A 14,225-nucleotide genomic window follows, 5' to 3' on the forward strand; every position below is an offset into this window, starting at 1 on the left:
TTTTGAAATACACATTATTATCAACGATAGTCACCTTGCTGTGCAATACATCACCAGAACTTATTCCTAACTTTGTACCCTTTGATCAACATTTCCTCCTTCCACCCAACACTCAGCTTTGGGAACCACCATTCCACTCTCTACATCTATGAATTCAACCTTTTTTGATTCCACATACAAGTGAGATTGGGCAGTATTTGTCTTTCTGTGCCTGGGTTTTTCACTTAGCATAATGTACTCTACACTCATCCATCTTATGGCAAATGACAAAATTCTGTTCTAAGGCCCAATAGTATTCCATTGTGTGTATACACCACATTTTTACCCATTGATCTGCTGGTGAGAGCTTAGGTTGTTTCCATATCTTGGCTATTACAAATCATGTGGCAATGATCATGGGAGTGTAGACATCTCTTTGACATACCATTTCATTTTCTTTAGATACATACCCAGAAGTGAGACTGCTGGATTATATGGTAGTTCTATTTTTAATTTTTCAAGGAACCTCTAAACTGTTTTGCAAAATGGCTGGAATTATACCTCCTTTACTCCTCATGTTCAGTAACACTTGTTATCTTTTACCCTTCATGCTCAATACTCCTGATGCTCAGTAAGACTTTACTCCTCACGCTCAATAACTTTACTCCTCATGCTCAATAACACGTTATTGTCCATCTTTTTGATAACAGCCAATCTAACAGATGTGAGGTGGTATTTCATTGTGGTTTTAATTCGCATTTCTCTGATGATTAGTGATACTGGGCATTTTTAATATGTCTGTCGGCCTTCTGTGTATTTCCTTTGAGAAATGTCTATTCAGGTCCCTTGACCATTATTTAATAGGGCTATTTGTTTCCTTGTTGAGTAGTTTGAGCTCCTTATATAGTTTGAGCCCCTTATCTGATGTATAATTTTGCAAATATTTTCTTTCAATGTGGGGGTTGTCTCTTTATCTCTGTTGTTTCCTTTGTTGTACAGAAGCTTTTTAGTTTGATGCAATCTCATTTATCTGTTTTTACTTTTGTTGCCTATGTTTTGGGGGTCATATGCAAGAAATCGCTGCCCAGACCAATGCCATGTAGCTTTTCCCCCATGTTTTCTTCTAGTGTTTTATAATTTCAGGTCTTACATTTAAGTCTTTTTCTTTTTTTTTTTTTTTTTTTTGTTAGATAAAGTCTTGCTTTGTCACCAGGCTAGAGTGCAGTGGCACAATCTCAGCTCACTGCAACCTCCGCCTCCTGGGCTCCAGTGATTCTTCTGCCTCAGCCTCCTGAGTAGCTGCGACTAGAGGCGTGCGCCACCATGCCCAGCTAATTTTTGTATTTTTAGTAGAGATGGGGTTCCACCATGTTGGCCAGGATGGCATCCATCTCTCGACCTTGTGATCTGGCCACCTAGGCCTCTCAAAGTGCTGGGATTATGGGCGTGAGCCACTGTGCCTGGCCACATTTAAGTCTTTAATACATTTTGAATTGATTTTTGTACAAAGAGTGAGATAAGGATCCAAATTCAATCCTCTGCATGTAGATGGCCAGTTTTCCCAGCACCAGTTGCTGAAGATACCGCCCTTTCACCAGTGTGTTCTCAGCCCCTCTGTTGAAAAATCTATTGGTTATAGATGTGTGTGATTTACTTCTGGGCATTCTATCCTGTTCCATTGGTCGTTGTGTCTATTTTTTTGCTAGTCTCATATTGTTTTAATTACTATAGCTTTGAAATACAGTTTGAAATAAGGTAGTGTGGTATCTCCGGCTTACTTCTTTTGCTCAAAATTACTTGGGCTAATTGGGGTCTCTGGTGATTCCATATGAATTTTAGGATTGTTTTCTATTTCCATGAAGAATGATGTTGGAATTTTGATAGGGATTGCATTAATTTGTAGATTACTTTTGGCAGACATTTTAACAATACTGATTCTTCCAATCCATGAAGATGGGGTATCTTTCCATTTGTGTCATCTTAAATTTCTTTCATCAATGTTTTATAGTTTCCAGCATACAGAATTTTCACCATCTCAGTTAAATTTACTCCTAGGTTTTTGGTTTTTGTTTTTTTAATATCATTGTAAATGGAATTGTTTTCTGTCAACTCTCACTACTTGTATTAAACATAGTACTGGAAGTCCTAGCCAGAGCAATTAGGCAAGAGAAATAAAAAACAGCCAAATAGGAAAGGAAGAAGTAAAATTATGCTTGATGATGACATGATCTTATATGTAGAAAACCCTAAATATTCCACAAAAAAAACTGATAAAACTGAGAAACAAATTTAGTACAGTTTCAGGTTACAAAATCAGCATAGAAAAATCAGTAGCATTTTTATATACTAATAAGAAACTATCTGAAAAAGAAATTAGGGAAGTGTCTTGAGGCAGGAGGTACTTTTACCTTCTCAGTGTGTTTTATAAAACTTGCCCCTACTTTATAAATACATCGACTTTTTCCCCAGGGAATATGCGTATGTAAAATCCTGAAATTTTCAAAGGAAAGAACTAAATGTCCAAAGAAGGTAGAAAATTACGAAAAATGAAATTATACTTACCATAGGAAATAGCACATACTCTCTGAGGAAATCTTGAGAATCAAACTGATTATAGTCTCCAAAATCAGCTGAGAAGAAAAGAAGGTGGAAGGGTAGTATTTATTATAAGAAATTAAAGATAGAATAAAATAGGGCAAACTCATCACCACATCATTCTTCACATTTCATCCTATTTCTCACTATTATTAAATAAAAATAGTGCCAAGGTATGTTTGACGTAGTTACTTTTATCTAACAGTATGGTAAATATCAGCATGTAAGCATCACTACATGATTTTTTAGAAATAATGAAGAAATTTAAAAACAATTCATAAAGGCCACTTAAAAAAATTTAAACAAACCTATACTTGTCTGTTTGTTAAATATGCATCAATTTGTATCTTAAGAATATCTGCCAAGGGGACTTTTTAAACTCAAGGTTAATCTGGAGTACTAAAGAACCCATCTGTATCTTTTCATATATATGCAGCTGGAAATTCCCACTGTAAAACACCCTTGGCAAGCAACCTCAAATACCTTTCTACCTCCTAAATAACTTCACATGTTACAAGATGCCAAGAATTGTTTTCCCTGTTTTCATGTCACCATGGTACAGTTTGAGCACATGCAAAATGAAATATATAAATGTCTTCTTATCTTGCTTCCTCTTCTAAGAACTAAACCTGCATGAAATTTTAATTTCATGTAAAATATTTAGCATCAGATAGAAATGGATCCAGGTATCTTTAAGGCAACAAGAGATATAGGATGAAAGGATACACACACCATGCACCAATGCTGAGAAGTTGCTGAGAAAGTAAAAAATAAACATCAACCTACAAACTCAGCACGTAACAAATTACCAATTAGGTGCAGCATTCAAGAATAGCAAACATCACTCGCTCTGCCTATTTCCAAGTTCAATCACTGGTTATCACATTCCACCACAACTTCTATTTCTGTTGATGTATCTTTCTAAAAACCCAATAAGCATTCTCAAAAAAAAGTTATTTGCAAAGGATTAGAGGACCTTTCATCAGACTGAACAGCTAGCTTCAAGGACCCAATGAAAAGGGAATCCAGAGGAAGTTCATCAAATTCCTCAAGGATCCTCCAGTATCCAGGATGCCCATAATCAGCCTAATGACAAAGTAGTGAGAGGAAAGAGTACATGCAATAAACAAAGCTTTTTATTTATCTATTTATTTATTTATGTTTTAGAGACAGGGTCTTGCTTTGTCATCCAGGCTGGGGTACAGTGAACTGATCATAGCCCTCTGCAGCCTCAAGCTCCTGGACTCAGGCGATCCTCCCACCTCAGCCTCCTGAGTAGCTGAGACTACAGGTGCGCACCACCATGCTGGGCTAATTTTTTATTTTTACATTTTTCGTAGAGACATAGTCTCATTTTGCTGCCTAGGGTGGTCTCAAACTCCTGGTTTCAAGTAATCCTCTCGCCTTGGCCTCCTAAAGTGCTGGGATTACAGGCATGAGCCACCACACCTGGCCCAACGAAGTGTTTTAAAAGGAGAAAGACCCAATTTGACAATGAGGGACATATTGATCTTCCCCATTATTTCAACAATGCTACCTCTGATTTCTCTATCATAACTGGCCATTGTTTCTTCCCCTCCAGTCTTTAAGCAGACCGAGGTGATACATCAGATTTTGCCTGTTTCCATCCACAGAATTACAACAGAAGCTAACGGTATAGAAATTGTACTTCTAACAGAAATCGTTAAGTTGTTAATACTTCAGAATGAAAGAGGTCAGGATGCCTCTTCAGACATTTAGATCTGAGATAATTCAATTCAGTCCAATGTCTGGGATGGGAAGTCAGTTCACATCTTCTAAAACAACAGTCCATGCAGCAAGGACCCAGCTGCTGGCTGGTTCACACTTGCAGAGAACCTGGTTTTCAAGAAAATGACTAAAAGGAAAAGTTTCTTTTCAAAAACTATATTACCATCTTCTTGCTTTTTAAAAAAAAAAATTTTAATTTTTACTTTTTGAGACAGAGTCTAGCTTTGTCACCTAGGTTGGAGTGTGGCGGTGTGATCTCAGCTCACTGTAACCTCCACCTCCCAGGTTCAAGCGATTCTCGTGCTCCAGCCTCCTGAGTAGCTGGGATTACAGGCGTGTGTCACCATGCTTGGCTAATTTTTGTATTTTTATTAGAGACAAGGTTTTACCATGTTGGCCAGGCTGGTCTCGAACTCCTGACCTCCAGTGATTCGCCCACCTCAACCTCCCAAAGTGCTGGGATTACAGGCGTGAGCCACCACACCAGCCTATCTTGCTTTCAATATGACCGAAGGTGGTTAAGCCACCACTCAATAAACCATAACGTATAAAATATACATATAAAGTTCCACACATAACAATTTAGAGAAGGCAAAAGAGAGCTATGTAATATAAACCTATATAGGATGGGTTGGAAGATAAACTCAGTCCAATACACATTTGTTGTTTCATGTTACAATCATGGATTTTAAATTTATCTTTTTAATGGCATTAGAATACATTATACCATAATGTTTAAAGCTATCACACTCCAAGAAGTTGTGATAGTAACACCTTTGCAGCATCAAGCCACAGAATATGACCACATTGTGCCTTGGAATAATTCTGAGAAAATGCTCCACAAACCCTGAAATGTAGCCTTAATTAAAGGCAGAATAAAAGCTGCTATTTCCTCAAATAAAACTGTAATTATACAAGCAAGAGCAGTTTGCAAACAGCTTTGAGAAATCTACCACCCGGCCACCAAAAATCACTAACTTTGCATTTTTCACGTAAGATAACTTGAAATAAAAAGGGAGCATTACTAAGGGATCATTTAAGTAAATCTAACTTCTCACTCTGAGAGGACGGTAACACCATGATCAAACAGAAAATGGAATTTCACATGCTGCTCATAACTATGTCTTACCTTGCACAGCTAGGCCGGCTAGCCGAATCACCTGGTCCAATGTACATCGTAATCGCCCTTCAAGCACATCTTTTTTGACTTGCAGATAATACTGATATCTGTTCATGGGAATAGAGGAACAAACAACCTTAAAAACACATACTTGGAATAGATTCCCACAACACAGATGCCTCTAGATGTAAAACCTTGTGTACACAGCAGGATATGCCCGTGATGCTGATAAAGGCCATTTCTATAAAAGATGGAAAGTGACCTCTGCCTGTGTTTATCTTTGTTTGATGTGGCAGGTGCCACATCCTGTTCACTCTGAGCTTCAGAGGATTCTCATCACATCACTTATTTGCAGGCCAGCAGGATAAACTACTGATAAGGACCAGGTCTTCATAAGAGAGTCCAAGAATGAAAATGCTTTTGCACACCTGGAGATCCACGACAACACGACTGCCAAAGTTACATTCAACAGTGTGCGTTCCTGAGTGCATTCTAGAAACACATCGCCTTTCAAACTCAAAAGTTTGGTAGGCAGATCACAAAGAGGACACGTAATTTGTAATTCCACTACAAAATGATATACAGTTTTGACCTTACACATCTGTGAATCAGAAAAATCTAATCTGATGCAACTTTCCAAACTGAAGTAAATTCTCAAACCAGCACAGTACAGATGGACAGAATCAGGCCCAAACACATCAAGTCTCAGACTAGACAAATGCCCTCAGGAGCTAACACAGTGTACTGTTTCCCTACCAATAAAACAGCACTCTTAGAATTACCTAAAACATTTAGAAAACTTCTCACTCAAGACGTTTATTTCCCAGGACTCCACTTCCTTTGACCATACTCTCAACACATAGTCACAACTACAACAATCACACTTTTCTAGCATTAATTCCTGGTAAATGCTAACAATGCTTTTGCTCCTGGTAACTATAACTCTGTATTTTAACTTCACTTTGGCATCTCAATCAAGGGAACCCAGAAGTGAACCAAAGCCCAACTTTCCTGGAGAGAGGCAATCGGCACTGAGAGCTAATTACTGCTGGCTCTCCAATGATGATGTCATAGGCATCATTAGACATAAGTCAATCCAATGTCTGTTTGAGGGAAGGAACTGGGCTCTGTGCACACTCCAGTCGAGTCCCACACTTCTTCTCTCCTCTTGGGTGTACTGAACGGAATAAAGACAACCACGCCACTCTTTGGTGGGAAAAACCTATACTCAAATCAGAAGGGCAAACACTGGGACTTTCTTAAAAATCCTTTTTAGTCAAACCTAATATGGGCTAGAAAAAAATCACAAAGCACAACAAAAAGCAAAATCTCAAGGTAGCAAAGAATGGTAGATTTCACCGATTCCTACTAATTATAAAACGTTTGAATCTCATCCTCATGCCATTCATTCCTTCTCATCTTTCTGGTGTGGTTTTGACTTATTTGCTGCTCTCTAAGCCAGGAAGCCAAACAGATATTTTAACCCATAGCTATCATGCACTTTCTATGGGCGTAAGTCTGCTAGATGCTGAGGAGTATCTTGGAGAGTGCTACAACAGTCTCTGCCTTACAAGGATGCATATATCTTTTTGACCACTGTGACCATGTTTTTTCTAGTGTACTATCTAAGGGTTCAGTGATTAAGAACCAAGGAGTAAAATATCTGAAAAGGTGTTATCCTGGCATTATCTGCCAGAGGCAGAACTTTGTTACCTGTCACCTTGGAGGTGAAAATGATCAGTTAAGATAATTTATTAGAGAATACCTTTGGAAGTAGACCAGTAACCAATTAATCTGCCACGAAAACAATAGCTCTAGTTTTTAAAAATCTCCTGCTTCCAACTTTCATCTATAGCTATTACTTCTATAATTTGTCAGTAAGTTCTGTTACAGATCCATTCTATCCTAGGAAACAGTGACTCACAATCCACTAGCAAGGAACACCAGGAACGTTTCTAATCATGTAGGTTGGATGTAGGATTTTGCTGGAATATAAAAATAAGGAGCTGAAGAAAGCAGGGCTCTCTCCTGGAAGCCATCCAAACTAGGAGAGAATCTAAACAGCAGCAATGATACGGTGCCATTACCACGAGATTGTGGGTATTACTATGTAAGACTGCAGAAATGAGAATGAAATTCAAACCACTTTGGAAATTGTTTGGCTGGTACAATTTTGCACAAAAGGCAGTTTTATAAAATATGATAATTCTATCGAACATGGTGACTAAATTTGACAACAGGAGTTGAAATTCTATTTCTAGAATGCCTGCTCTTTGCTTATTTCTCATTAGCGATTCAATTATAACAGTAGTAAAATATAACAGTGAATTCTATTTTGGAAACATGCAATTTCATGGAAGTATACTCCACCCTGTCACAGTTCTGGGTGGAGAGGAAAAGGAAAAAAAAAACAAAAAAAAACAATTTTCATGCCAGGAAAGTAAGTATTTGCCAACTTTCCAAAGAGATCCTCTTTGAAAATCCAAGCTCACAAGGAAAACTTTTTAATATTTTTCATATTCAGAGACCTGGAAATAGTCCATCTGACTCTTGAGGCCCAATGAATGGTTTTAGGTTAGGATTCTGCTCTTCCTCTAAGAATTAGTGAACATAATTATGCTTCTCGAATAAAGGTAAACTTTTATATTTTTAAATTTTTAAATTTTGTTTTTAAAGATTAACTTTTTATTAAATACAGATTTCTCGGGGTAAAATTTAAAAGGTGTCCTAATAATAAGTGTTATTACGCATGACTACTGGGAACGAACATGCTATCACCTAGTCTCTGGGGGCCTCATCTATCTGGAAACTCCCCATCCGATGGTAAGAAAATAAGTGACTTTTCCAAGTTATTTCCTCCCCTAGGAGTTTGAAAAAATGCCCTATTGGGTCAAATCAACAGAGTCTTCAGTACTTTTGACGGCAGTATCAAAGGACTCCTTCCAAATTATACCCCATAACAATATCTTCAAAATTTAGAGATGAATTGCTAAAATCTTTTTTTTTTTTTGAGACGGAGTCTCGCTCTGTCACCCAGGCTGGAGTGCAGTGGCGCGATCTCAGTTCACTGCAAGCTCCGCCTCCTGGATTCACGCCATTCTCCCGCCTCAGCCTCCGGAGCAGCTGGGACTACAGGCGCCCACCACACGCCCGGCTAGTTTTTTGTATTTTTAGTAGAGACGGGGTTTCACCGTGTTAGCCAGGATGGTCTTGATCTCCTGACCTCGTGATCCGCCCGTCTCGGCCTCCCAAAGTGCTGGGATTACAGGCGTGAGCCACCGCGCCCGGCCAAATTGCTAAAATCTTTATGTTCTCTTTTAAATTCATGTACGAGGAATTTATCTCAGCACGTCTGCAACTGTGTTTTACTTGAGGTTCTGTTCATTCTTCTCAGAGTGAGCAGGTCTGTGTGGTGTTCTGAAAGGCATGGGCTGTGTTACCACAGAACTACAAATAAGGCACCAGGAACTCCGAGACCGGGTAGGTGTTGCTTTTAAAATATTTCCTCCACCCCTCCCCACAAGTGAAATCTTCATTCCAGGTCCAGTTCAAGAGATGTGCCCCAAACAGGAGACAGCCACGTAAAATGGTTAAAGCCTTGGGATCTGATTTTGGTCATACTACCACCCCAGAATGCAACACGCTCAGCGTAAGTCACAGAATGGTGAAGACAGAGCAGGGCCCTTGCCACGCTTCCAGATGTCTGCTGCCTTCCCAACAGGGTCATGCCCACCTACCTCATTACTCCTGGGACTAGCTTTGGGGCCAATGAAATGAGAATAGAAGTGGGAAGTAATTGTTGCTCCCAAGCAAAAGTGTCCAGAGCCAGTGACGGGTTCTCTGCCTCTGCTTCCCTTTGCTCTGAGACCTGCAGTGAGCAGGGAGGGCAGGTTGCTCAGTGAGCCTGAGCCCTGGGCAAAGACGGCTGGGAGCAGAGCCTCAGGCAACCCACAGTGGACCTGCCAGGTGGGCAGCAAATAAACCTTTGTTTGTGAAACCCAAAGAGGCTGGGGGGTCATACATCACTGCAGCATGATGGAGCCTAAGCGATTTAACAAGGGAAGGACTTTTTAAAATCCCAGTCCAATCCTTTCATTTTTTAGAGAAGGCAGCTGTGTTAAGGGAGGAGAATGACTTGTCCAAGGTAATACTGCTTCCTTAAAGACAAGGCCAGAACCAGATCTGAGCATGAACAACCACAGTGGCGAAGGCAGGATCTGATCCCTGCCCATTCTGGGAAAGCCACCAATTTCACTGAAGTCTAAAAATAAAAGCGAAACCGGGCGCGGTGGCTCGCCTGTAATCCCAGCACTTTGGGAGGCCGAGGCAGGTGGATCACAAGGTCAGGAGTTCCAGACCAGCCTGGCCAAGATGGTGAAACCCCGTCTCTACTAAAAATACAAAAATTAGCTGGGCGCAGTAGCATGCGCCTGTATTCCCAGCTACTCGGGAGGCTGAGGCAGGAGAATCGCTTGAACCTGGGAAACACAGGCTGCAGTGAGCCGAGATCGTGCCACTGCACTCTAGCCTGGGTGACAAAGCGAGACTCCATCTAAAAATAAATAAATAAATAAAAATAAAAGCGAAAATAAAACACTACTACCCGGTGATTTTTATGACGCTTCTAAGGAAGGGCTTCCATCACCAAGCTTTTCCCCAACCCCACTGAGACAGTCTGTGCTACAGCGTATGAGGCAAATGTTGAAATGAGAAACTTTTCCATAAAATCCTATTACAGGACATGTTTCATACTGTAGCCAGTGGTTATTCAGGTCTGTTTTTTCTCCTGGCAGCAGCCTCTGGGATGTTTCACTTTTCTCCTCCAGAGATAGAAGGAAGGGAAAGGAGACTGAGTTATACATTTTAACTACTTGTTAACTTTCAAAGACGGATAGAGGGATAGAAGTAAAATCTACAGACCAGAGTTTCTGATTGTAGGCTCCTACGTGGAAGGAGCGGCTGTGTCCAACAGCAGGTACAAACTGGGCCCTCTGTGTATATATTTCTAAATGCAGATTTTTAAAAAGTAAAATGCAAGTCATCATCAGTGTCACACACAAGTCTTTACTCGTTTGCACTGAGTAGCTTCTATACTATGGATCATAAAAAATGTTATCCAAATTTAATAGCACATATCAGCATTCATTCATTACTCCTTCTGCCCCTACTGCTCAGGGAGGTCTGAGCGAGAAAGAAAACTTTCTTTTCTAGTTTGAAAAACAGGTTAGTGAGAGCATTCTGTAAGCTGTAACTACCAACCTGCAGAGTCACTATCATCACACACAGCTCCCGGTCTGCTTTTCCCTCCTCTAGAGTTCAAATTTAGTTAAACCAATGTATCTCTCCCCATAGGCATGGTCAGGAGGGATGTGACAATTTGGAGAGCGGGGCCATCCTTAAATTCTTCACTTTTTGAAGCCTTTCCATAAAACTACTGGAGTGTTTTATGGACCAGAAAGAGAAATTGTCCTGTCACTGTTACTAAGAGCAGGGCAAGACTTAAAATGTGCTTTCCTCACTAGAAAACTTCCTTCATAACTAGCAATATCAGAGGAATCTTGCTAGAATGTACTGGAACCCAGTTCTCCGAAGTGCAGCATGTACCAAAGTGCCAGACAGCATTGCTTTCTGGCTGATGTGATATTCTGCAAACGGAAACAAATGGAAACGTTTCTCTACTATAAAAGACAAAAAAGAGGGAACTGAGGACAAGTAGTCCTAGAGTCCCGGGGTACAGGAGAGCAAAGGGGAATAATTTTAAATCTTAGATTGACAGAGATACCCACAGGAGGGAACCAGCACATTCCATCCATTCCAGCGGGTGTTCACAGCTGTAAATCTAGATAAAGGACAGGGTGGCCCATGCTGTTCTCAGTCTGCCAGGACCAGATAAATACTATGTATGCAGGCATGTAACCAGATAAACCTGAATGCCTCCCTCCCTCCATCCCTCTATCCTCAAAACTCTTGAGAAGAATTTCAGTTTATGACTATTAAAGTCTAATAATGTGTTTGGTACCTGACCCATGCACTATCTAAAAGCTTTTACATTTAATAACTGTTCAAGCTGACAGTCAATTAAAAGTCTGCACTAACAAACTACAAAGCGAATACTCCTGCGACTATGCAAAACTGAAATAACCCCAAAGGGAGGGGGAAAACACAAACAAAAGGGAAAGCTAAAACTAAAACTCTAGCAAGGATACCCTTAAAAGGGAAAGTTTTTCTTCTAGCCTTTTCACACTATAAGCTAATACGTGTACATGCATGAGAAGAAAACCATGTGCATATACCCAAATACAGACAAGATTTTCTTGGCAAACATTCAAGTCTAGAAGTTTTCAACATTCAGTGATCAATAAATACCCTATTTTGCCAGAGACACCCAACTTCTCAGTAAGATTCCTTCAGTTTCAACGAGCCGAAGGATTGCAATTATTTCCTAAAAAGGATAATATTTGTTTAAATGCATACAAAGACACACAGGCCTTAACTAGTGAAAAACGGCCAATGATAGCAAGGTGTTGCAAAAGAGAAAGACATGTCACGACCTGATCCTTGCTTTCTGCTCTTGAACGCTTGCATTAATTATAACAAATTACAGGGAATCCAAGTACTGTTTATAAGTATAATAAATTCCCTAATAGTAGCCTATCATCTAATCAGGGGTTCTGTTTAGAAAAGAAAAACTCATTTCTGAAATACATCATAGAGGGAGAGAGGATACCCTGACATCACTTCTTTCTGTCCTATCCTATGCTGTTGGGTACAGATTTCTTTACAGCAATCAATCCATAGGATTTAAAAGGGCCTGACATGGTTCCCTGCTGAGGGCTATGATGCCCTGAACTAGGAAAACATGCCAACAGAAGTAGAAATACTTAGCCTCAAAAGAAAATACTGTGCTAAAGTGTTTGATGTTAAAATGAAATGAGTCTGTTTTGATCTGTCTTTAAAATCTCTAATGACTTGGGAAAGTTTTGCAGTTCCTTAAAAAGTTAAACATAGAATTATCACATGATTCAGCAATTATGCTCCTCGGTATATAGCCATACAAACTGAGAGCACATGTTCACACAAAAACTGATGCATGAATGGTAATGTTGTTCACAATAGCCAAAAAGAGGAAACAACCCCAAAATCCAACACCTGATGAATGGATAAACAAAATGTGGTCTCTCCAAACAATGGAATATTATTCAGCCATAAAAAGAATGATGTATCGATACATGCTGTAACACGGATGAACTTTGAGGCATTATGCTAAGTAAAAGATGCCAGACACAAAGATCACATTTTGTGTGATTCCATTCATAAGAAATGTCCAGAATAGGCAAATTCATAAAGACAGAAAATAGATGAATGGTTGCCAGAGGCTGAGGGAAAAGGAGGCTGAGGAATGCCTGCTAACATTTTGAAATTAGACAGTGACAACTTTGCTGCACAACTTTGTTAAAACACTAAACGTCACTAAATTGTATACTTTAAAGTGGTTAAAATGATGGATTTACTCAGGACCATAAGACAGGGTGAAAAGAAAAATAAATAATAATGGTGAATTGACGTTACGTGGATTTTAGCTTAAAAAAAAAAAAGAACAAAACACCCAATGATCCTAATCGGGAAAAAATCCAAAATCCTGACACAGCACACCAGGCTCTTCATGATCCAGTCAAAACTACTTTTTTTTTTCCAACTTCATGTCTCACCACACACCCCATACCTGAGCTGTCATAAGTGTGTGGTGCCCCACATAGTTGCCATGTTGTTTCCTGCCTCCTCGCCATTTCCTTGGTCTAATCACCCTTGCCTATCCTCCTCCATTCGCCCAATCACCTGTCCATGCTCCAAGGCTCGGATGAAATGTATCTCCTGTCCAAAAGCTTCCCAAACCCTCTCAGCAAGTTAGTGAATCCTTTCACATCCTCCACTATACTTCCCCCAGGCCTCTCCTACACTGGCACCAGCACCTCCCCAACTCTGTTGTGATCAGTACCTGGCACTAAGTAGATGCTCAATAAACATTTCGGAGTAGATGAAATACCGACAGAGAGACAAAGACACAAGAAAGGAGGGAGAAAGGGAGGAATATTAATTACCTCCTTGTAAAGTTATTAGATGTTATTTCTATAATATGAAAGAGTGCCTAAAAATTCTAGAAATGGAACTCATCACACTTCAAGCAGGAAGTCTTGGGAAACTTGTCTTTATGCACAGAGCAATACTACTCCTTCAGTGTGAAATGTTTATTTTTAAACGACTTAAACTGATTTCTGAGCTACCATGCAGCAAAGAAAGAACTCAAGGATGAATCACAGTCAGAGACCAACAGCATTAAACCAGGTGGACAAAAGGAGCACAGATCAGGGAACATCAATGCTCCATGCTAATCAGCCAACCAAAACCACTCCTCTAAATTGCAGCTGTCAACTACGGAGCCTCATCCCTCTTACACTAGCAATAAATATGTCTTGACTCATCAGCTCAAAATACACATCTGCCTGCCCTGAAAATCATGTGTTCATAATATTACCTACAACTCACTGTGGGAAAAGGGAGGTATTATATCTGGAAGCTGGGTGAGTCAATTGCCCAAAGATTTGTCTTCTTGGTAAACAGCCAGGTTCCCGGCTAAGGATTCTGCATAACATCCTTGAAGCTTTGGTGAGCTACCAGGTGGAAGTACAGTGCTGTTATTACTGATATGCCTGGTCTGAAGGATAAAATACATAAAAATCAACAAATGAAAGGCAAGAAGATAATCTCTGTGAATGGGCACGAG

The 14,225-nt window shown here is 39.9% G+C and overlaps 1 protein-coding gene across 3 annotated transcripts in view; it reads right to left on the bottom strand.

Moving 5' to 3' along the window:
* PTPN14 (protein tyrosine phosphatase non-receptor type 14) overlaps positions 1 to 14,225 on the bottom strand; it is a 197,990-nt gene that overhangs the window by 55,108 nt on the left and 128,657 nt on the right. For all 3 annotated transcript variants that reach the window (XM_065541676.2, XM_065541678.2, XM_065541683.2), the window contains 2 exons: positions 5,453 to 5,550; positions 2,542 to 2,609 (listed from right to left, as the gene is read on the bottom strand). In XM_065541676.2, coding sequence (XP_065397748.1) covers positions 2,542 to 2,609; positions 5,453 to 5,550 — 166 coding nt within the window. The remainder of the gene's footprint in view (positions 1 to 2,541; positions 2,610 to 5,452; positions 5,551 to 14,225) is intronic.

Source organism: Macaca fascicularis, chromosome 1, assembly GCF_037993035.2.
Source record: "Macaca fascicularis isolate 582-1 chromosome 1, T2T-MFA8v1.1".
In the NCBI taxonomy this organism is placed as follows: Eukaryota; Metazoa; Chordata; class Mammalia; order Primates; family Cercopithecidae; genus Macaca; species Macaca fascicularis.